Source organism: Protopterus annectens, chromosome 14.part0 (genome assembly GCF_019279795.1).
Source record: "Protopterus annectens isolate FY-2018-M chromosome 14.part0, PAN1.0, whole genome shotgun sequence".
Taxonomy (NCBI): Eukaryota; Metazoa; Chordata; order Ceratodontiformes; family Protopteridae; genus Protopterus; species Protopterus annectens.
This window is the reverse complement of record NC_056748.1, coordinates 307,810,022-307,831,976: the sequence shown is the minus strand read 5'-3', so window position 1 is coordinate 307,831,976 and position 21,955 is coordinate 307,810,022. Positions and strand designations below refer to the sequence as shown.

Genomic DNA, 21,955 nt, shown 5'->3' with positions numbered 1-21,955 from the left:
ATTTTCATCAGGAATAGGAAATTTATGGTAAAAAACACCTCAATTGTGTATCCAAGGGGGTGGAATAGGGAGCTCTTTGTCAATGTTGTAAGGCATTCTACATTGGAAAGACTAGTTGTAAGCTGAAAAAAAGAATTTATGAACACTTGAATGGCATCAAAAAGGGGAAGAACACCAATACCTTGTATAGGCATATTTCAGCTTTTTCTGACCACCACTTCAAGTTTGTAGAGTTGAGCTATATGGAATGGGATGCAAGGGGTTTTAATACAGAAGAACACCTCAACAGAAAGGAATTAATCTGGATTTTGATGTGTGATGCCCTTACTCCCCTTGGGCTTAATGACTGTTGTTCCATTACCCCAATACTAAAATTGAAAATTATGGAGGGGCAATTTATCAGTCATCTTTCTAATTTGTTGTATATACATTCTAACATGTTTGGCACTGTTTTTTTTCACTTATACACACTGTTTCAAACTGTCATTCAAGTTTTTAATTAATTAGTTTTTTTAAGCATTATTTGTATTGGTCGGTTTTAACCACATGACTACAGGATGTTCCTTTATATTGTGTGGTTTATATGATTACTGCAGTTCTGATGAAATCTTGATGTAAGATGAAAGCGTTTGACTGCTGTTTTTTGCTCAATAAATCTTTGGCGGTTACTACTAGCTGTGTGGTTTATACTGGACCTGTGTGGTCCCTGGACCTCCAGCAGTTTTTCTTGTTAGATTACTCATATTAGTTTAATTTCTCTACATCTTTTTGGTTTCTAATACCATGACAGGTATGGACCCCATTCTTAAGTCAGAGTACTATTAGAGTTCATGAAATTAGCATTGTTTCAGTCTTTCTCAGCACCTGCAATGTGCCCAGGATTGCATCCTTCTGTAATTCACACAAGGTTACATGTACTGGTAGCATATCTAAGTACGACTATATATTCTTTTCTATTAGACCCATTGCTCCTACTACTACTGAAATTGCCTGAGCATCTCTGTTGTTTCTCCCTGCAAATTCTGATATTTTATGATTCTGTGTCTCTCTCTACATAAGACACTGTAGCAATTTCAATGATCATAGACTACTATATCTGCTTTTTTCACATTAGTTTTTAAACTGGTGGAATGAATGATTCTATGTTATATACATTTTATCATTCTGTAGAATGGTTTGTGATTCAATTTTCTTAATGCAACGCCTATAGTGTAGTGTTTGCACAATCCCCAGTGCAACAGTCTTATCACATCACTGTACATTTCAGTATAGAGGCACTCTGCCATGAGTATATTACAAGCGACAGGATGTGCAACTGTTTCCAGTTATTGTTTAGAGAACCTGCATTTTGTCTGTTTCTCCCACCTTTTCAACAGATTTTATAGGCCAGAGTGTATGTAGTCTACTGTTCTGGGTTGTCTTTATTTACCTTTCATATTTTGGTTTCAGTTCACCTGTCTTTAACCTTTCCTGCATCAAATGTTGGCCTGTGTGAGGTTGTTCCAGGACATCTCTGAACTGTCACTATATTTAAAGATTTTCCTCATGTTTTTCTTCTCATCTGTTCCTTCTCCATATATTCTTTCTTTTGTTTTTTAGTATATTCATTTGCTGTCTGATATTTGTCTTCTAATGGTTTGATTTTCATTTCTGCTTGACATGACAATGACATGCTTCTGCTAAATCAAGCAAATATGTCATCTTAGAATTGTTCTCCTCATGTTTCCAAACATTCACTAAGTTTGGATGTGAAGATGTCAACAGATATGTATGTAGTCACATAACTGCAGATTTGTACATGTAATCAAATTAGTGGAGGCCCATACCTCCTTCAGAGTGACGAATATATAATATTGGTATACACTGATTTTTATAAACCATTTGATAAGTATTGTGAAGGCTGCCAGCCTAGCTAGATAGAATTTTGTAAATAATTCTATGTCATTGTAAATATTAATATGATCCACAGGCTTGTGTAACAAATGTAAGAAAATTGTGTTATGTTCTGAGCTTCAAAAATGTAACCACAGTGCACCCTGCTGGAAAAAAGCTGATAAGTAAAGCATTTTATAACTGTTTGATCTCAAGTTCGGAAATGGATGTCTGGGATAGAAATTGTATCTATTGTCTTTAGACATAGATAATTACTAGGTCTCATATGTAAAGTGTCTTTTATTGTTATGGCTTCCAGGCAGGTGGAGATCAAAAGAGAAATGCTAAATTTTAAGTTCTGTGAGCCTGGGAAACTTAATCAGAGAAGATACAGGAATGATGTAATCTGAAATGACTCAGCAGTACTGTGTATTATCAATTTAAGGACAGAAAAAAGATAGCATTTTGTATCTTGTCTTGGATCTAGTAAGAACATCCACACACCAGCACTTGCTTGACCTGTATGTAAGTAGTATTTGGAACAGAGATTTCTCTTAGAGTTAGATAGCAACTTAGCCAGATTAGTCTAGCTGTTTTCTATATTTGTCAGACTATCCTACAATATTGCTTTAAAGTATTTCCTGGGACTTCTGAACATTGTAATGTCATTGTGTTGAAGTAATAAGTATTGTCTTGTGTTTTTAGTATTTATTATTAAATATTTTTAAACCTTTCAACTGTGGCTGTTTTCTGTAGAGATAATTTAAGCTCTTAGAGTACTTTACATGTATTTGGTGATACTGTATTAAGCCTTTCCAGACTAGCCTTAGCCCTGGGTCACACTTACTATTTGGATAACAGTAACATTGCACAGTGAAATCGGTCACCCTTTGGGAAAGGCCTTATTGTAGCTGACAGCAGTAGTTGGTGGTCAGTAGTGCCTTATAGTCTGGGCAGAAAGGGGTATAGCTGGAGAACCTGTGGCAGCCTTCCCCAGGAGTGTCTGTGTGTTTGTATATAAATCAAATCTTAAAGTGTGTATCAGCTACTTGGACAGGTACATGAAGCACTGGTTGGACAGAGAGGTCCTGGAGGTTTTGGCTTGACCACTAGGCTGAAATCTGTCCCCTATAGCTGTGCCAGTAGGGAGTCTTATTGGAATCTGGAGAAAAAGGGGGAAAACAGACCCAGACTGACTGTGATCTCTGTGTGCTCTTAAGGGAAATTGTACTTTACTGTGTGTGTACTTGTTATCCTTCCTAATGTGCACTCCCCTCATTGATGCTAGTGGTGAGGATTGAGCTGCCTTGATTACTGTGCCAGTGTGTGGGTGTAGCTAGTGAGGCGCATGATTCTAAAGGAAAGAGGAATTCTGTATACTGGGACAAAGTGTTACTGTATAGAGAGTGGACCCCTGAGGGAGGGATAGAAGGTGAGAGAATACAACAATTGGTACTGCCTAGAGCCTAAAATCTGGTGCTTCTAGCCAAAGCCCATGATATTCCCTTTGCAGGTCATATGGGCATAAAACATACAAAGAGACATTTTATGCATAACTTCTATTGACCTGGAATTTCCAGAGATGTAAGAGGGTACTGCAGGATCTGTGAACAGTGCCAAAAGGTAGGAAAGGCAGGAGACAAGGTGAGAGCTTCTTTGATGCCTATGCAGTGATTGAGGAGCCATTTCAGAGGTTAGCTATGGATATTGTGGGACCTCAGAGTAGCCCAAGAGTCACAGGGAAAAAGTATATCCTAGTGCTAGTAGATTATGCTACAAGATACCCTAAGGCAGTGGCTTTGACCTCCATTGAGGCAGAAAAGGTGGAAAATGCTTTGCTAGAGATTTTCAGCAGGCTAGGTTTCCCAAATGAAATCCTGACTGATAGAGGTGCCAATTTCATGTCAGACCTGCTGGCTTGTCTGTGGAAGTACTGTGGGGTGAAGCTCCTAAATACCATCCCCTACCATCTCCCTACCATCCCCAGACTAATGTTCTTGTTGAGATGTTAAACTCTACACTCAAGTCCATGCTGCAGGCATTTGCAGACCAGTTTAAGAAGGAGTGGGACAAATATTTGCCCCATCTGTTATTTGCTTACAGAGAGGTTCCCCAGGAATCCACAGGTTTTTCACCCTTTGAGTTGCTGTATGGGCAAAGGGTGAGGGGACCTCTAGATTTAATTTCTAATCAGTGGGAGGCTGAGTGTGAATCTCACAATGAGTCTGTTGTGGCATATGTCCTAAACTGCAGGACAAGCCTCAGGGAACTCCTGGGCTTGACCCTGGAGAACCTGGCAGAAGTCCAACAACAGAAAAAGGTCTGGTATGACAAGAATGTTCGAGCTAGAGAGTATGCTATAGAGCAGCAGGTAATGGTTCTCATTCCTGTCAGACACAACAAGCTGCAAGCAGCTTGGTAGGGACCCTACAAGGTGGTGATGAAGGTCAGTGATGTTAACTAGATGGTAGAACTGCTAGGCAGGGGCACAATCTGTACCATGTTAACATGATGAAACCTTACCATGATAGGGAGGCCCTTGTGCTGAGTTTTTGCAGTGGATTGCAGGAGGACTCTAAGGGAGAACTGATGACTGATCTCTTCAGTGAGGCTCGGACTGACACATCAGTGTTAGGGATAGCAATGTCTCAGCAGCTATCTCCTACCCAGGTTTGAGAAATCTGAGCAGTGTTATAGGAGTTTGGGGACATGTTCACTGGGAAAACAGGGTGTGTCCACCTGGTGCAGCACCAGGTACATACAGGACCCCAAAGGCTTATTAGGCAGGCCCCTTACAGGGTGTCTGAGAGAGTCAAACAGGCTCTAATGGATGAGATACAGGAAATGTTGAAACTAGAGGTAATTCAAGAGACCAACTGTCCTTCGCCTCCCCAGTGGTGCTAGTGCCAAAGAGGGATGGCAGCACCAGGTTTTGTGTGGAATACAGAAAATTAAATAGTTAAGCAAAGTCAGATCCTTACCCCATGCCTCAGACAGATGCAGCCCTAGAGCAACTGGGTAGGGCTAAGTAACTTGCCACCATTGATCTTACCAAGAGTTACCAGCAGGTGCCCTTGACTCCCAGTGCTAGAGAGAGGTCAGCCTTTGTCACTCCTTTTGGCTTATATGAGTTCACAAAGATGCACTTTGGGATGAAAAATGCCCCAGCAACTTTCCAAAGGCTGGTAGATCATATCCTAGCAGGAGGTTTTGCCCTTGCTTACCTAGATGATATTGCCATCTACAGCCATTCCTGGCAAGAGCACCTTCAACATATCAGGGAGGTGCTGGGCAGACAACAGAGGGCAGGGTTGACTATTAAGCTGAGCAAATGTCAGGTGGGTATGGTATAGGTCTTCTACCTGGGATATAGAGTGGGGAGTGGTAAGATCAGGCCAGAACCTGCCAAAGTGGAAGCCATTCAGGCATGGCCTGCACCTGTTACCAAAAAGCAGATGAGCGCATTATTAGGGACAGCAGGGTACTACAGAACATTCATCCCCAGTTAGAGAAACAATAGATGCTCCCCTCACAGACCTGACAAGAAAGAAACAGGCCAGATAACATAGTGTGGACCTCAGCATGTGAGCAGGGATTCCAGAAGCTTAAAAAAGCTTTGGGAGAATCCCCTATGTTAGCCAGTCCAGATATAGCAAAGAATTTTTTGGGGAGATGGATGCTTCAAACTATGGGGTGGGGGCTGTACTTAGCCAGATTTCTTCAGAGGAAGAAGAGCACCCAGTGGTTTATCTCAGTCATAGGCTCCAACCCAGGGAGGAATGTTATGTAGCTGTAGAAAAGGAATGTCTAGCCATAGTGTGGGCACTGCAGAAACTTCAGCCTTGTCTGTATGGAAGGAAACCCACTATCGTTACAGATCACAATCGCCTAGCATGGTTACATCAAGCCAGCCAGCAAAATGCCAAGTTGCTAAGATGGAGCCTAGGGCTGCAAGCATATAATATGTCAGTGCAGCACTGCAGTGGGATTAGCAATGCTAATGCAGATGGGCTCTTAAGAAAGGGAATGGGGTAAAGTATACCCAAATAGACCTAACCCTCTCGAGAAACATTTCCCAAGGGTCACTTGAAAAACAGAGTTCTCTGGGGGGGGGGAGGAGATATGTGAAGGCTGCTAGCCTAGCTAAATAGAATTTTGTAAATAATTCTATGTCATTGTAAATGGTAATATGATCCACAGGCCTGTGTAATAAATATAGGAAAATTCTGTTACGTTCTGAGCTTCAAAAATGTAACCACAGTGCACCCTGCTGGAAGAAAGCTGATAAGTAAAGCATTTCATGACTGTTTGATCTCAAGCTCGGAGACAGGATGTCTGGGCTAGAAATTCTTTCTATTGTCTTTAGACATAGATAATTACTAGTTTTCACATGTAAAGTGTCTTTTATTGCTGTGGCTTCCTGGCAGGTGGATATCAAAAGATAAATGTTAAATTTTAAGTTCTTTGAGCCTGGGAAACTTAAACAGAAAAGAGACAGGAATGATCTAATCTGAAATGACTCAGCAGTACTGTGCATTATCAATTTAAGGACAGATAGAAAGAAAGATAGCATTTTGCATCTTGTCTTAGATCTAGTAGCACTTGCTTGCTCTGTATGTAAGTAGTATTTAGAACAGGGATTTCTCTTAGAGTTAGATCGCAATTTAGGCCTTATTAGTCTAGCTCATTTTTATATTTGTCATACTATCCTACAATATTATTTTAAACTATTTCCTCAGTAACATTACACAGTGAAATTGGTCACCTTTTGGGAAGGGCCTTATAGCAGCTAATAGTAGTGGTTGGGGGTAGCCGGTACTAATTTATAGTCTGGGCAGAAAGCGGGCATAGCTGGAAAACCTGTGCCAGCCTTCCCCAGGAGTGTCTGTGTGTTTGTATATAAATCACATCTTAATGTGTGTATCCACTAGTTGGGCAGGGACACAGAGCACTGGTTGGACAGAGAGGGTGCTGGAGGTTTTGGCTTGACCACTAGGCTGAAATCTGTACAGTGCCAGTGAGGAGTCTTATTGGGCATCTGGAGAAAAAAGGGAGAAACCAGTCCCAGACTGACTGTGAGCTCTGTGTTCTCTTAAGGGAAATTGTAGTTTACTCTGTGTGTGGACGCCTCTCATTTGTTCTAGCTGTGAGGATTGAGGCTCCTTCATTGGGCCAGTGCCACGGGCGTCACAAGTAGAAAGTGTTTTTATGTCTTTAAGTCCAGTCGATCCAATAATTATGGGGCCAGTTGATCATCCCCAAAACTGTAACTTAAAACAGGAAAAGCAAACTGATACATAACTTGAACTTCATTCCTAGATGTCAAGGCAATTTTTAATATCAGTCAAGTTTTATTAAGTACATCTTATCAAACTTTATTCACTCTTATTCATGTTTTATTACTGATCTTTCATCTATTTGCAGATACTTATAAACTCCTTCCTGCTCAATGTTCTTTATATCACATTCCTGTACTAAGTTGATATTTTCGTGGTGTTACAGCTTTCCTGGTGTAAATGTTGCTTTTCTCATTTCTCAAGATCAAATATCATTCTTGTATCATCTGAGAAAGTTTTAACCATTTGTATTTGTGCTTTCATCTCCTTATCTGTTGAACTATTCAGTTTTATTTCATCCAAAAAATAGATGAGAAATCTTTCAACAAGTTTGTTTTCTGGGAACCAATTTGTAATCATAGTCTTATCTGTTAAGTAACAGCTTAATGGGATGAGGACAAAACAAATCATCAGTGATGACAAAGAATCTCCCTGGAATATCCCCTTTTGAATTTTTAATACTGAGATAATAATTTGCCCTTTGTTGTGGCTCACTTGCAAAGTGGCTTGCCACTGTATTATGATCACTATAAAGAAACTGAAAAATGTAGGGTGCATCTTATACATCCGTAAACATTCCTTTATCCATTAATGTGGGATGCTCTGAATAATTTTTTGAACTCTATCCATGCCATACTTAAATTCTTCCCCCTTTTACAATTCTCTATTATGGCTTTATTCAGCAACAAGTGATCCTATATATGACTTTCTTTGTTACTCTTTTGTTCTGTTACCACCATTGTTTTTTTTTTTTTTTTTTTGAAAAACTATAAACACTGTCTACATCAGTTCCAGTATATAGTTTGCCTATTGTTGAAAGGTAAGTTATTGTTCTATAGTTCTTAGGATAATGTGCAGATTCACTCTGGAGCAGGGGTATCATTTTTCCTCTTTCCAACCAGGTTGGTGTCTGTCCAGGATGCACATGTAAGTAGTTCTTACTCAGTGCAAAATTTTTTAGTAAAGATGCTAAATCTTTTAGCCTGATGTTATTTACTGCTTCTGAGTCTGTGGTTATTCAGTTAGGAGCTTTTCTTAATTTTTACTCAATGTCTCTTGCCTTTAATTCATCCAATTTAGAAACTCCTACATTTGATCTCCTTACTGTTTATTCTGTTCATGCCGCATCTTTGTTATGCTCTACAGGGTCATCATAAATACTTTTCAGGAATGTGCCTATTTCCTTTTTTTTTTTTGGTGGTGCTTCTATGGGTCATCAGTGAATTGCTTATTTTACACTTTTTCTTTATATTTATCTGCACAACTTCTAAGTCTCTGTTTTGACTCTGTGTGTTGCTTTAACGATGTCTATTTTTCCTAATATTTTCTATATTCTTCCAGTAGTGATACTTCTTGGCTTCATTGCTTTATAGTGTATTCTATTTCAGGCTTACATGGTGCTATATTACATATTTCTTTGCCCCATAATTTGTCAGATATTAAGTCATGGTCTTTGTAAAAATCTAAGGGGGAACTCTCGTCATTTCTTAGCTTTATAAGGATAGATGCTTGTAAACTACAGTAGCAAAGAAATAAACTAATGCTATAGATTTTTGTAACTAGTGAATAACTACTGTGGGAAACCTTAGGTTACAGCTTTAGCTTTTAAATGATTCTCGGTATCCCTAAGTATTTAATTTTACTGTGTAATTTTCAGTTCATATAAAGTGTCAAATTTCTTCTGTAATATTACAAGTAGTAAAACCCTGAAGATCTGTTGCCGAACAATAGGAATTGAGATTCTTTTATAGGTTCATGTGTAGTTACTGGTCATGCAATAAAGCAGACTACTGAGAAGCCTAGACCAATGTCCCAAGAGCACTGTCTGGTTAAGTGACTTACTCAAGGCAGAGAGAAGCAAACCATGCATCACAGGAAGCAGCTCAATAACAACTCGTAGCCTTAATCCTTTTCATTAACTACCAAGTACATTGAACTTGTTAAATATTGTCAAAATGATCACAGATTGTCCAACAGCTAGACATTCATTTATTAGGCAGTCATCAAATCATTTTTTTTTCTTGTTTCAACATGAACATGAAGCTTTAAAAAAATACACACACACAAAGACACACACACATATATATATATATATATATATATATATATATATATATATATATATATATATATATATATATGTGTGTGTGTGTGTGTGTGTGTGTAGATAGATAGATATAGATATGTATGGATCCCCTTCAGAACCTCAAAGTTTCAATACTTCAAACTTCAAATGGCTGAGACCAGAAGACTGAAGTTTTGAAATTTTGAGCATTTTGAATGGAGATGACCATACAGCACAGGATGGGCTATTTACCAGTTTCCTCACTGTAGTGTGATCTTGGAGTTTGTATATTTATTTATTACGGGTATGGGGGATGTAGGGGGGCTTGACCTTCTGCAAAATAATATATATTTTTTTATTTTGTTTTATTTTGTTTTCAAAGTTTCAAAACTTTGATCTTCTGGTCTTGGACATTTGAAGTTTGAAGTTTTGAAACTTTGAGCTTTAGAAGTAGATCAATCACTGTGAAAACTGACAATGATGTGAATGTTCGGTAGTGTAAAGTTTCTTGGTTTTTGTCTCACTCGTCTGCAGCTTGATGTTATGGTAAATTGTTTTATATGTATGTGTGTATATATATATATATATATATATATATATATATATATATATATATATACACATATATATATATTTATATACATATCTATATATATATATATATATATATATATATATATATCTATATATATATATATATATATATATATATGTATATATATATATATATATATATATATATATATATATATATCAAATGGCCAAAATTTCAAACCTCTGAAGACCATATGGCCAAGACTATATCTCAGAAATTTTGAAACTCCTAAGCAAAAATAAAACAAAATAAAATAAAATGAAACATCTTACCTGTAGGTATTTATGGGAGAGGGGAGTCCCTTTGCACCCCCCACACTCCCTGCTACTTAAATATACCAACTCTGAGATTGCACTACACTGAGGAAATCGGCTGATCCCAATACAAAGTTTTTGGAATGTCAAAAAGTTGGAGATATGGTCTCGGCCATATGGTCTTCAGAGTTTTGAAGCATCAGTGATCTGATAGGGAACTATATATATATATATATATATAGATATATAGATATAAGTGCATATATCCATGTGTGTGTAGGTATACACATAGTTCTACTACAAGGACTTGAATCTCAAGCTCGCAAAGACTTCTTACTTTAATCATCTTGTATCTCATATAGGCTGCCATTTTTGTTTGAACTTTAACATGAGTTTGAGCAAGCAGCTAGGGAGGGGTTGGCAGTGCAGATTATGGCACTGATCAAGAAGGGGAATTAGATTTAGGGAGTGGGGGAATTTTAGGGTTAAGGAGCAAGAAGGGAGTTTAAGGGTTAAGTATGGTGCAAGAAGTCTTGGATTTAGTTTGCAGCAGCTGACGTTTAAGGCTGGGGGGGCATTTTAAGGATAAAAGTGCAGGGATTTAGGTTAGGAACTAGGTAGTAGTTTTAGGCTTGGTATTAGGGCCCATGTAGGACTATACAGTTTTATATTGTTGGGAGAGTTAGGTATTTGTGGGAAATTGGGCTGGGGGAGTTAGGAGGAGTTAGAGCACTTGCTTTTTACAGCAAGATGTAGTGAGCATGTGTGCCATGAGCTACTAGCATGTAAGAACTTGTAGTAGATCCTACACACACTAACACACATACACACACACACACACATATATATATATATATATATATATATATATGTGTGTATGCATATACAGCGAGAGAGAGAGAGAGAGAGATGAGTGTCATGTATTTCATCAACAGTTGCTTTGTTTGTTATTTGGAAGTACAGTTTGCCAAATGGACATTCTGTCATCGAAACAGGTAAGTGGGATTTATACCAGAGGTATGTGTATGTGTCCACATGCACATAGTGAGTGCTCGTGCTGTCCTGTATAATGGTAGTGTTATAGGAAGGACATTTTTAAGATAAGATATATGTTAGGGGTAGGGGTAGTACAAGGGTTTGTTAGTAATATAAGATGAACTGGATTAGGTAGGTACTTAGAGAAAAAAAACAAATGCATGGATAAATAAATGATAATTAATCGTTAGAAGCTTGGAGCCTTTTCTGGCAAGCAATATATTAAAGGCAGAGAAACTAATCCTGGATATCATGTCAGCCACAGGATGTACACAGACACTCGCTCATACACATACACGGTATGGTATGCCTACAGGAAATTTACTTACAGCATGTGTTTAGGATTTAGGATGAAGCTGTGGCACTCAGGAAAAACCCACAGGGATACAGGTATGATACAAAGACTTAAGGCTAAGCACAAGATGCAGTAACATTCAAAGTCATTAGTATGATAAGAATACAGTACATCACTTCAATGAAATACAAGGACGATCTTTATATTATACTGACCCTCTGATGGCAGCATCTAAACTTACAAATACCACATTTTTCAGAGTACAGGGATACACGTGCAAATGGGCCTTTTGATTTTAAATAGTAATACTATTAGAAAACATCACAATGCCATAATCCTACACTTTGTTGTATATCCACAGAAATACACTTGGTAGTATATTATATTTACACCTTCATTTCATGATAATTAGTTATTTATAATATCTAGAGACTGTGATGGCTACATAACTTTTATCACTTCCGAGTTTTTATGTTGCTTGTAAATTTTGGGGTTAAGTATTAGTACATCTGTGTTCATTAACATTCACACATTTGATGGAATCAGAATGCATGATCTTGTTATCTAAAACTAGTCTAAAGGGTTTCCAAAATACCATTGCTTTGAATTATTGGGCTGGTCCTTTTGTGTTGCAGATGGTTATACACACTTGAATACTTAAAAATTAATAGCCCATGACATTCAGATTTCTTTTTATTACACAGATGTATTGTGATTGTGTGCAGGAGTCGTTACCTTTCAAATCTCAGAAAAGAATCTATACAGAATACCCAGCACCATCATTAAATAAAGCAATGAAACATTTGGTGATGACTATAACATTATCGTTTAAAGATACCACTATCAGGCAATGCAACTGATATGATTCCTAGTCGTCATTGTCACTCGTTCTCAGGGATAAATTATCTTCTAATCTATGGTACACATTTATGTAAAAATATTACATAACTACTCACTTTTGTTGTGTGCTTGTTAAAGGTTCTGTGTCAATTTTTTATGTGTAGTACATCAAAATTCCAGTTATAATTTTTATTTCTCTCAGGTCTCTTGAGATAAGCTACTGCAACTTTTGTATATCTATATCTATATCTATATCTATATATATATATATATATATATATATATATATATATGTGTGTGTGTGTGTGTGTGTGTGTGTGTGTGGATATATATATATATATATATATATATATATATAAGTTTGAAATTGCATGCACTGAGGCAGTTTCTAGGCATATGCAAAGTGTTGTGTCAACTTCCGTGGTTTCAACCATATATAGTCCATGTTTTTGCAGATGTCTATGAATATTGTTATTAAAATCAGGTACACCCATTTATATATACCCTTAGTGCTACTTAGAATCTATGGCAAAGAGCAATCTTCTTGCCAGATAAAATGCAAATTCAAACAGATACAAAACAGAATAAAATGTATTCCAAAAAGTCAGATTCCAACTTCCATCTCAAATAAATATGACTATAAAACTCCTGTCTTGCTGGAATAGTATGGCAGATTACTCAGTACCATGAAATTTAAATTTAAGTTGAATCTGTTCTTAATTTATCAGCTTTGCCAGTGCAGGTGTGCGGTAGATTCAGGATTAGGGAATATGCCCTTTTCTCCACTGTAGTGCAATCTCAGAGCTAGAATATATAAGTAGCAGGGAGTATGGGGGCACAGCCCTCTACATGGGGTGTGCAAGGACCTTGCACCCCTGCAAAAAATAATGTTTTTCTTGTGTTTTTAAGTTTGAAATTGCATGCACCGAGGCAGTTTCTAGGCGTACGCATAGTGCTGTGTCAACTTCCGTGGTTTCAACCATATATAGTCCATGTTTTTGCTGATGACTATGAGTATTTTTGTTAAAATCAGGTACATCTATGTATATATACCCTCAGTGCTACTTAGAATCCATGGCAGACAGTAATCTTGCCAGATAAAATATAAATTCAGATACAAAAAATAGAATAAAATTTATTCCAAAGAGTCAGATTCCAATTTCCAGCTCAAATAAATATGACTATGAAACAAACTCCTGTTTTGCTTACTCTGTACCATGAAATTCAAATTTAAGTTGAATCTGTTCTTAATTTATTGGCTTTGCTTTGCCAGTGCAAGTATGCAGTAGATACAGAATCAGGGAATATGCCCTTTTCTCCACTGTAGTGTAATCTCAGAGTTAGAATATATAAGTAGCAGGGGGATGTGGGGGCACAGCCCCCACATGGGAATATATAGGGGCTTGCCCCCTGTAAACAATGTTATGTTTTTTCAGTACTTTGTATATCAGTGTTTTGGTTTCTGACAGTTAGATTTCAATCATTATAAGATCGACTAACTGCAATTTTGACAGAAGGTTATGCTTCTAACATACTATATCCCCAAGTAAGAGTGAAACACATGCACGCTTGTTAACCTGAAGTTTGCTAGTAGCACTATAGTAACCTTTCTGTATCATAATATTGTCCTTAAAGATGAAGTAGTCTGTATTATTTCATATTGCGTGACATTTATTTTCTATAACAATTTGCATCCTGGGATATTTGCAGTTCTGTGGCCTTTAAGTAAGTAGCTGCACTGCCATTTCCCTTTCTGTAACACCATTCATATACTTCATAGCACGTTCTTTATGCTCTTTATCTATTTACTTATTATGATCTATGCATGTTTCCAATAAAAAGTTCTGCATGACTTCTATACTTACCTAGAGTATCACAAGGTTCATTCTTCCATGAACAAATATCCACACCAGTAAGTAAAATGGCATGGTCGTGACGTTTTCCATCCTTTCCAACCAGGCCTGACTGCCACTGACAAAAACTGCTCAGTGAATGATCTGCATGATGAGTTATCACTAGTCCCACCTACAAAGATCCAATATTGAAGAATATTAAATTCAACACATATGGTTTACTTTTAATCAGGCTGCTGTGATAACGACAAAACAAAATATAGCAACATAATATGAAACATGATATGAGCATGTCTGTAGAAAAGATAAGTAATTTTAGTGGAAAGTAAAATTTATGAAAAAAGAAATGTAGCAATACACATTAATACAATAATAAAGCAATATACCAGTGCTTTAGAAATGCTACTGTGAGAATATATACATATGTTTATAACAAAGTGTGAAACATTCCCAAAAATATTTATCATGCCCTGACCAATATTTCAAATATTCGTCATTTGTAAGATTTCAGATAAAGGCTTGATATCATGTGGATAGAAGGAAAGCATACTTCAAGTTCTGTAATATCATTTGCTATAGTATTGCCTGTCTAAGTGTATCTTATACTATTATTATTTTTATTTACATTAATTCTAGATCTAGAGAAATTACTGGGTTTTAAAGGAATGTTTAAATGACATTTTAATTCCTACAAATGATGATGATATGGGTGTACACGCCTGCCATTACAGTATTCATAATACACAACATAACACATCAAACTCATGTTCTACGTGATTAAAAGCCTGGAAAGTTTGAGAACCATTGTAAAGAGCTATAATACCTCCCTTCTAAAGCTATTAACATTAACATTCATGAATATACTGACACACTCTTAAACCATATCATTTAATATAATTTAATTTGCTGCAACCTCATTTGCAGATGTTTCAATGACTACAGTGCTGCACTCATACCCCACTAACAAGCAAAAGTGATGTCACCATTGCATTGTAGAGACCAACCATATGTTGTGTGTCTTTCGGCTTTTCCCAGTTACGGCTCGCCACAGCGGAACTCCGGTCTGTTAATGATTGGCAGTAGATTTTCACAAACGCCGAGGTGGCAGCTTAACGTTCAACCTTCAACGAAGGCACCCCATTACGCATGTCTTTCGAATGCCCACCCAACCATGGGGAGGACATGCAGACTCCAAACAGAAGGCACTCCCCACACTCCAGCTGAGAATCGAACGGGAGAACCTCTTGCTGTGAGGCAACAATACTACCGCTGCACCATCGTGGATATGTAGGGACAAACCATATAATGTGTTAATTTCATTCTCTACCTGCTTGCACTTGAGGCAGCCATCCCCATCTCCCCTTCAAAGCTATGTTGCATAGTCAAACATGATATAAACACCTAACAGGAGATGTACAGGTGAACATATCTAGACCAATATGCCTTTCACATCTACAAGATTAAAGCTGCAAATTCATTGGTACTCTACCACAGCACTCCAGTCAACGCCAGCATTCTGAAATACAATCACCATATATACAACTCAAATAACACTTTTTTTTTTCCATAAAAGATAACTTTACAGAAAAAGCATAAGTCTAATGATTTTCTGCTAATTTCTTCTGGTTATGAAGAAATTGTGAACACTACATATTCAGTCTAGTTTTGGTTGTTTGGTATTTTCGATATGCAGCACAGCTGATGACTTACAGGATTTCTGCTTTGCGAAAAGATGAAATAGAAGTGGAGGTGAATAAAATATGCTTTGCTAGTTACTGATGGGAAAATAAGTTAAAAACAAAGCACATTCCAGGCTAATGCATGTCTAGAAAGACTTACATATCAGCTAGTGAAACATACTTTAGTGACAGCTGCTCATATGTGACTCTATCCCCTGAAAGTCAACAGGCAAGAGTGCTTTCTGTTCTGCCAAAAGTCAAGTATTCAAATCAAACAAATATGAAGACTGGTGAGTTGAAGAGGTGCATTTCTTTAAGATTAAAGAATAGTGGAGAAAATCAAGCAACTGCCATTTTTTACTCAAAAATTGAAATGCTGTTTTTTATTTGAAGAAGGAAGGGGAATTCTGTTTAATACATCATCTGTCCTTTCCGGAAGGTGGGTCAGTTAATGACTACATTGACAAGAATGATGTAAAGCCTAAAGGTGCAATATTCTTGTCTGGACACTATGATAGTTTGATTGAAACATTTCAGAATCTATGATTTTTTGAGGGGGACATCAAGGCGGCGTTTCATTCCTTACTGATGAGGGTGGATGATGGCAGTGGTCAGGTTTGTGTGTGGCTAGGAAGTTTTATTTTGATAATGCAGTGCCCATGTAGGTTGTGCTTATTTGGAGTGATTCAGTTCAACCTAAAAGTGGTTGTGGTGTCAGCAGATTTCAGGTCAGGAAGTGGTTCATCATCCTGATGATTTCTTGTTGACTGGGGAGAGGCAATAGACAGCAGATGAGGCAAAGCAGGATTTTTTTAGTTGTGTTCAGAACTGAGCATGCGACAAGGTTGAGTTTCCTGTGAAAAAAATCAATTTCTTGGGTTTACAGGTGGATGTGGATTGTGGCCTTTTCTGTTTACCAGAAGACATGGTTAGCAGATTGAAGGATTACCTCTCTAGATTTTACAGATAAATAGAAGGTGAGAGTGAAGGAAGTGATGGAGTTCTTAGATCTACTGAAGTTTGCTTATCTAGCAATTGCACCTACCAGGGCATTTAACAGATTCAGCAAATTTACTGGGTGGGGCACTACAAACACCACTGGGTACATGTGCTGAGGGTTGTTAAGCAGAATATTGTGGTGTGGTTGAAGTTTATGGTTGATTTTAATGGTATTTCTTTTTGCTGAGGTGAAAGGGTATCATCTGAGGAGCTGCATTTGTGGACAGACTCAGGAGACAGTGTTCAGATAGCAGCTATATTTGGTGATCAATATTTTGTATAGAATGGCCAGATATCTGGCCTGAGAAATGAAAGAAAGATTTGGCCTTTCTGGAGCTGATACCATTTGGGTTGCATTGGTAGTTATGCTTCAGAATTTTATGAACAAAACGGTATTATTTTTCATTGTGATAATGAAGCAGTGATACATGTTTTAACATAAAAGTCAGCAAGGTTGGTTTTGGTGCACTTGCTGTGAGGAAGGTGATGGTGTTAGCTTTATGGATCAACTTGTTTTTTTTTAGTATGGCATGTGTCAGGTAAATTAAATTTTGTAGCTGACAGTCTGCGTCATTTTCAGTTTGGCAGGTTTCATCACACACTCCCAATTGGGTTTTCCAAGAGGTCATGGTGCCAAGGGAAGTGAGGTAGATTGGCAGCTTGTAGCAAGTAAGCTACTGTCTGGTTAGCTGGGCTAAATTCTGGTTACATGTGTGCAGGGTCAGTCTGGATTCTTTGTCGTTTCAAGATTGTGCAAGGATAGGCAGAGTTTCAGACCTGGCAGGAGATGGTTCTTCAGTTGAGGTTATCAAGAGTGTGGGGAGATGGGTTTCCAATGCCTTTTTAAACTACATTCATTGAACTCGTTAATTTGACATGCAGTTTTTGTTGGGTTGAAAATATACGGTTGGCTTATTTGGTTGATTCTTTTATAGGTCAGAAAAAGATTTTTGTTGTGAGCCATTCATTTGTTAATGGGACAGTGTGATGAGCAAAAATCCAGAAACATGGTGTTATGTTAGGTCTTGACCAAGATGCGTGGCAAGTCATTTGTAGGGGCTGGGAGATATGCAGTGGAATCAACTTATGAAGAAGATTGATTGTTTTAATTTGGGTGAAGAACATGTATGTTTGGTTTTAATTTATTTACGGGTAAATGACTTGGGTGTTGTGTCAAAGAATTATCCAGTATCGCAAATTATTCATGATCTAGTTTTCTTAAAACAAAGGTTTCCAAAGGTGGTATTTGACTGGCCATAGATTATTCCATGTTTAGTTTGGAGACAGGTGCATTGCTATAAAAGCGTTGAATTGGCCAGACATTTTGTTATTAGAGTTTCAGGAGCTGTTCAAACATTGGCTTTGTTGGTTTTGGCTCACTGGGAATTTGTGGACAAGGATCCTGTAAGGCTTAGATCAGACAGTGCTCATCTGAGTGATGTGGGACTTAATTTATTCAATGTGAATATGTCTATGTTTCTTAAGGGGAGGTTTTTAATTTGGGTTTGGGGACAGTATCAAGCAGAAACAGGGAATAGCCTGAGGGATCACGTTGGTGGGTGTTAGAGTGGTATGTATAGAATACCCCTCTATTTCCCACTTTCTGGTTCAGTTTATGAGGTAGCTGGAGTAGGTGGTGGTATGCTGCTGGTGGGTTCATGGTCACAGTGAGAGGTTATATACACTGGTTTCTTTAGAAGTGGGTGAAAAGTACAACATTGTCCCTCACATTTGTGTGGTTATCCAGGCTAACTGACGTCAAGTGTGTCATATTTGGTGTGTATATCATTACATTTCATTACTGTTTATGTAACTGCTTATATGTTATTGTTGATTGAATAAATCTGCCTGCACTGGCTTCCCTGGTGTGGCTATTGAAGTTTTTGCATGAGTTTCTGCACAAAGAAATACTTGAGTTTTAGGATTTGTATCTGTCAGAAAATGCCTAATAATGCAAAGCTTGCTATTCTATCACCTTTATCTTTTGGGTCTTTGTTTTTGATTCTTAAGCTAAAAACCTGAGAGGGAAGAGGGGTGCTGCAATTGGTTCCTCTGTATTAATCTGACAGAAGCAAGCTGAGATACATTTCTGGCCTATTATTTCTAAATTAATTCATCCACTTGATCTCAAGCAGATAACTGAGATGCTCAGTCATACAAGTGGCTATAACTGATACTTTTTTATGGGGGGAGGTGTGTGCTTGTGTGTGTGCATATGGGGTATGCATGTGTTTATATAAATACTTGGTTTCTACATCTCTTATTAGTTATCAGTTGTAGTAAACAGCAGCATCATCACATGAGCCATGTCTGCCTGTTTTGTTGACTGTTGATAGTGTGTTTAATATTTTGCTGTGAATACACTAGTCTGCATGGAGTCTACAAGTTTAATGTTAGCATTTTAACTATAAATATATTTTTAATGTAGCTTGTTTTTTGCAGGCAGACAATTGCGAAATGTTCAGTGTTGGGATTCAGCTGTCTGTATACTACTTATCTCAAATGAGTAAACCAATGAGCTGTTAATGAGCTTTTTCTGTATTACATGGTTTGATTCCTCCAGCCTTCATTTGTCTGCTCTATGACACTGACTACGTCACTTTACCAAGCAGTCCTTCTGGGCTGCCCCTGAAAAGGGACACCTGTATCCAGCAGACTGCCCTAATCTGTTAGCAAATGCTTTACACATTTCTCTTTTGAATTCCAGCACCCTTTACATGCCCACTGATTAGTGCTTTTTTAAATGTTTTATAACTATGAATACCAGCATTTGTTTTGTAGGGCTCAGTATTGAAATGCCAGTACTTGTAATGCCGAATACAGACACGCCAAAAAAAAAAAAAAAGAAAGAAAATTCAGGAGAAGAGTGAATCTTAAACATTGCACTTCTCCTCTAAACTTGTTTTTTGCTGGGGGGCAAGTCACCCATGCATCCCTGAAGTGGAGGCAAGCCCCCCCCCCACTTATATATACCAACTCTGAGATTGCCATACCTCAGAGAAAAAAGAATATTCCAGGAATTGGCCATCTTGCAGTTGTAGCTGGTTACTTCAAACCAAAGGGGGGCTGCAGGAGACAGCTGAATGGGTGGGGCCAATGGAAAGGGGTATGACCAAACTAGAAAGGGGTGGGGCTATGCTCAAAACCACAAAAACTGGGACTTTAATTAAATACACTGCCCTAGGTGCTAAACCGTGATTATAAGAGTCCAATCAAGACAAAATGAAGTGTAGAAGAAAAACATATTTCAATGCATTGGCTACATGACAGCTTACTTAATATCTAGATGGAAACAAAAAGGTTGTGAGGCATGAAAAAATAAATTACTTTTTAAATACATTACTGGAATACCAATCAAAATCAAGTATAAAAAAACAAGCAGCACTCAAATGAAACCACTTCTCCTTGCACTGCAGTTCTAATTATAATTTATATTCAGCCTTTATAAAAGTATCAAGTAACATGCTGAAAGTAACAATCTCTGTGATACCCTAATTTGTAAAAATGTTTCTTATCCAAAGAAGACCTGCTGCCTGACAACAACTATCTACTTGTTTCATGGGGAAAATATGATTAAAGTAAAAAATGAACTCCAAACAAGAAACACGCTCAAGATAAATTGCTTAAAGGATTACTGCACAGGTTATGGACCACACATGATGGATTGGCATTCTGTTTAGTTTATATGTAAAGCCTGCAAAGATGACTGCAAGTCTCCAACAAATGTAATGAGCTTCTGAAAATACTGTAATCCTGTCCTTTATCACAAATGCTGTCATATGCATTTCAATACCTAAGGCTTATACATTATCTCGTTATGTAAATATTCTCTGTGTGGCAACAACAAAAAGGCTTCCAATGTTGTTAATTCTTTAACAGTATGCTTATTAAAGCTTACTTGTATATTACAATCTCAGACAAGCTTACCTGATGGTCATTAAATCATTGCTACTTAAACACAGATCAACAGGCACTGCAACAACATGCATTTTCTGAATAATAAGAAGCATAAATCAACAGTATAAAAATATGACAGAAAACCAGAACATTCTGAAAAATAAGGGACAGATAAAAAGCCACTGTAGTACTTGGTTCTACCTTGGATGGGGGATACTCTGCACACTTACACTGCATAACTGCTCCTTGCCTTGCTTAGACACATCCAGAGTCACTACATGGGGGAGTGGGGTGCAACAAGTATGTCACAATTTGAAATGTCTCCAGCTGATGGTGATGGTCCTGACACATTTGTCATACCTCTCAACCTAAAGCAAGAAATCTGGACAAAGCCATAAATAGAAGTGGGGCAAAGCCCCAAAAATAAGGATTTTTTTAAAATATTGCTCTTATAAACTTAGAAAGATAATAGAATTGTAGGTCTTGCATTAGTATGAATTTTCTGAAGCATGTGAAATCTGAAACTCAAATGTCTGCCATTATTTCCTAATTTCAATCTTTAATGATTTGCCACTAATTTGCCAGAAAACCACAATTTTATGAAAAACGGACCAAAAATGTGATGCAAAAATATAAAATAGCCACACAATACAGCTGGGAACCTATTAAAGAAGGGACACCTTTTTAATATTACTACTGTTAAGTTGAGAAGCTGACAAAATAAGAGAATCTACATGCATTTCTGAAATAAAAATAATCTATAATGCTGATCGTTACAATTATTTATTAATTGTAAACCCTCCACATTTTCTTCCAAAATTGCCACTTCGCCAAGAGATTATTAGGGGGAGAGCAACATTTTCAGCCAAAATCAGGGACAGTTGAGAGGTTTAGATATACCTAATTCTATAAAGCGATATATTTGCATGTACCCCTCAACCTCTTAATGCAGGAAATCTGGGCAAGGCCAAATATACTGGGGGAACATGCAGACAGTACTAAAAATTGCTCTTGTATAAACTTAGACAGTTGACAGAATAACAGGTCTTGCTTTAGCATGCATTTTTCTAAAGAATATGAAGTCTGAAACTCAATGTCTGTTATTATTTAGTGACTTCATTCCTAAATGATTTTCCAGAGAACCACACATTTTATAAGCAACAAACCAAAAACAAAAGGCAAAAATCTAGTCATTCTGCAAAAATCTGGGCAGTTGAGAGGTATAGTTCAACTGG

The 21,955-nt window shown here is 37.4% G+C and overlaps 1 protein-coding gene across 1 annotated transcript in view; it reads right to left on the bottom strand.

The window, feature by feature from the left end:
• Positions 1-21,955, bottom strand: part of ADAMTS18 (ADAM metallopeptidase with thrombospondin type 1 motif 18) — a 403,884-nt gene that overhangs the window by 376,935 nt on the left and 4,994 nt on the right. Inside the window, exon 2 of the mRNA XM_044055552.1 lies at positions 14,158-14,317. Coding sequence (XP_043911487.1) covers positions 14,158-14,317 — 160 coding nt within the window. The remainder of the gene's footprint in view (positions 1-14,157; positions 14,318-21,955) is intronic.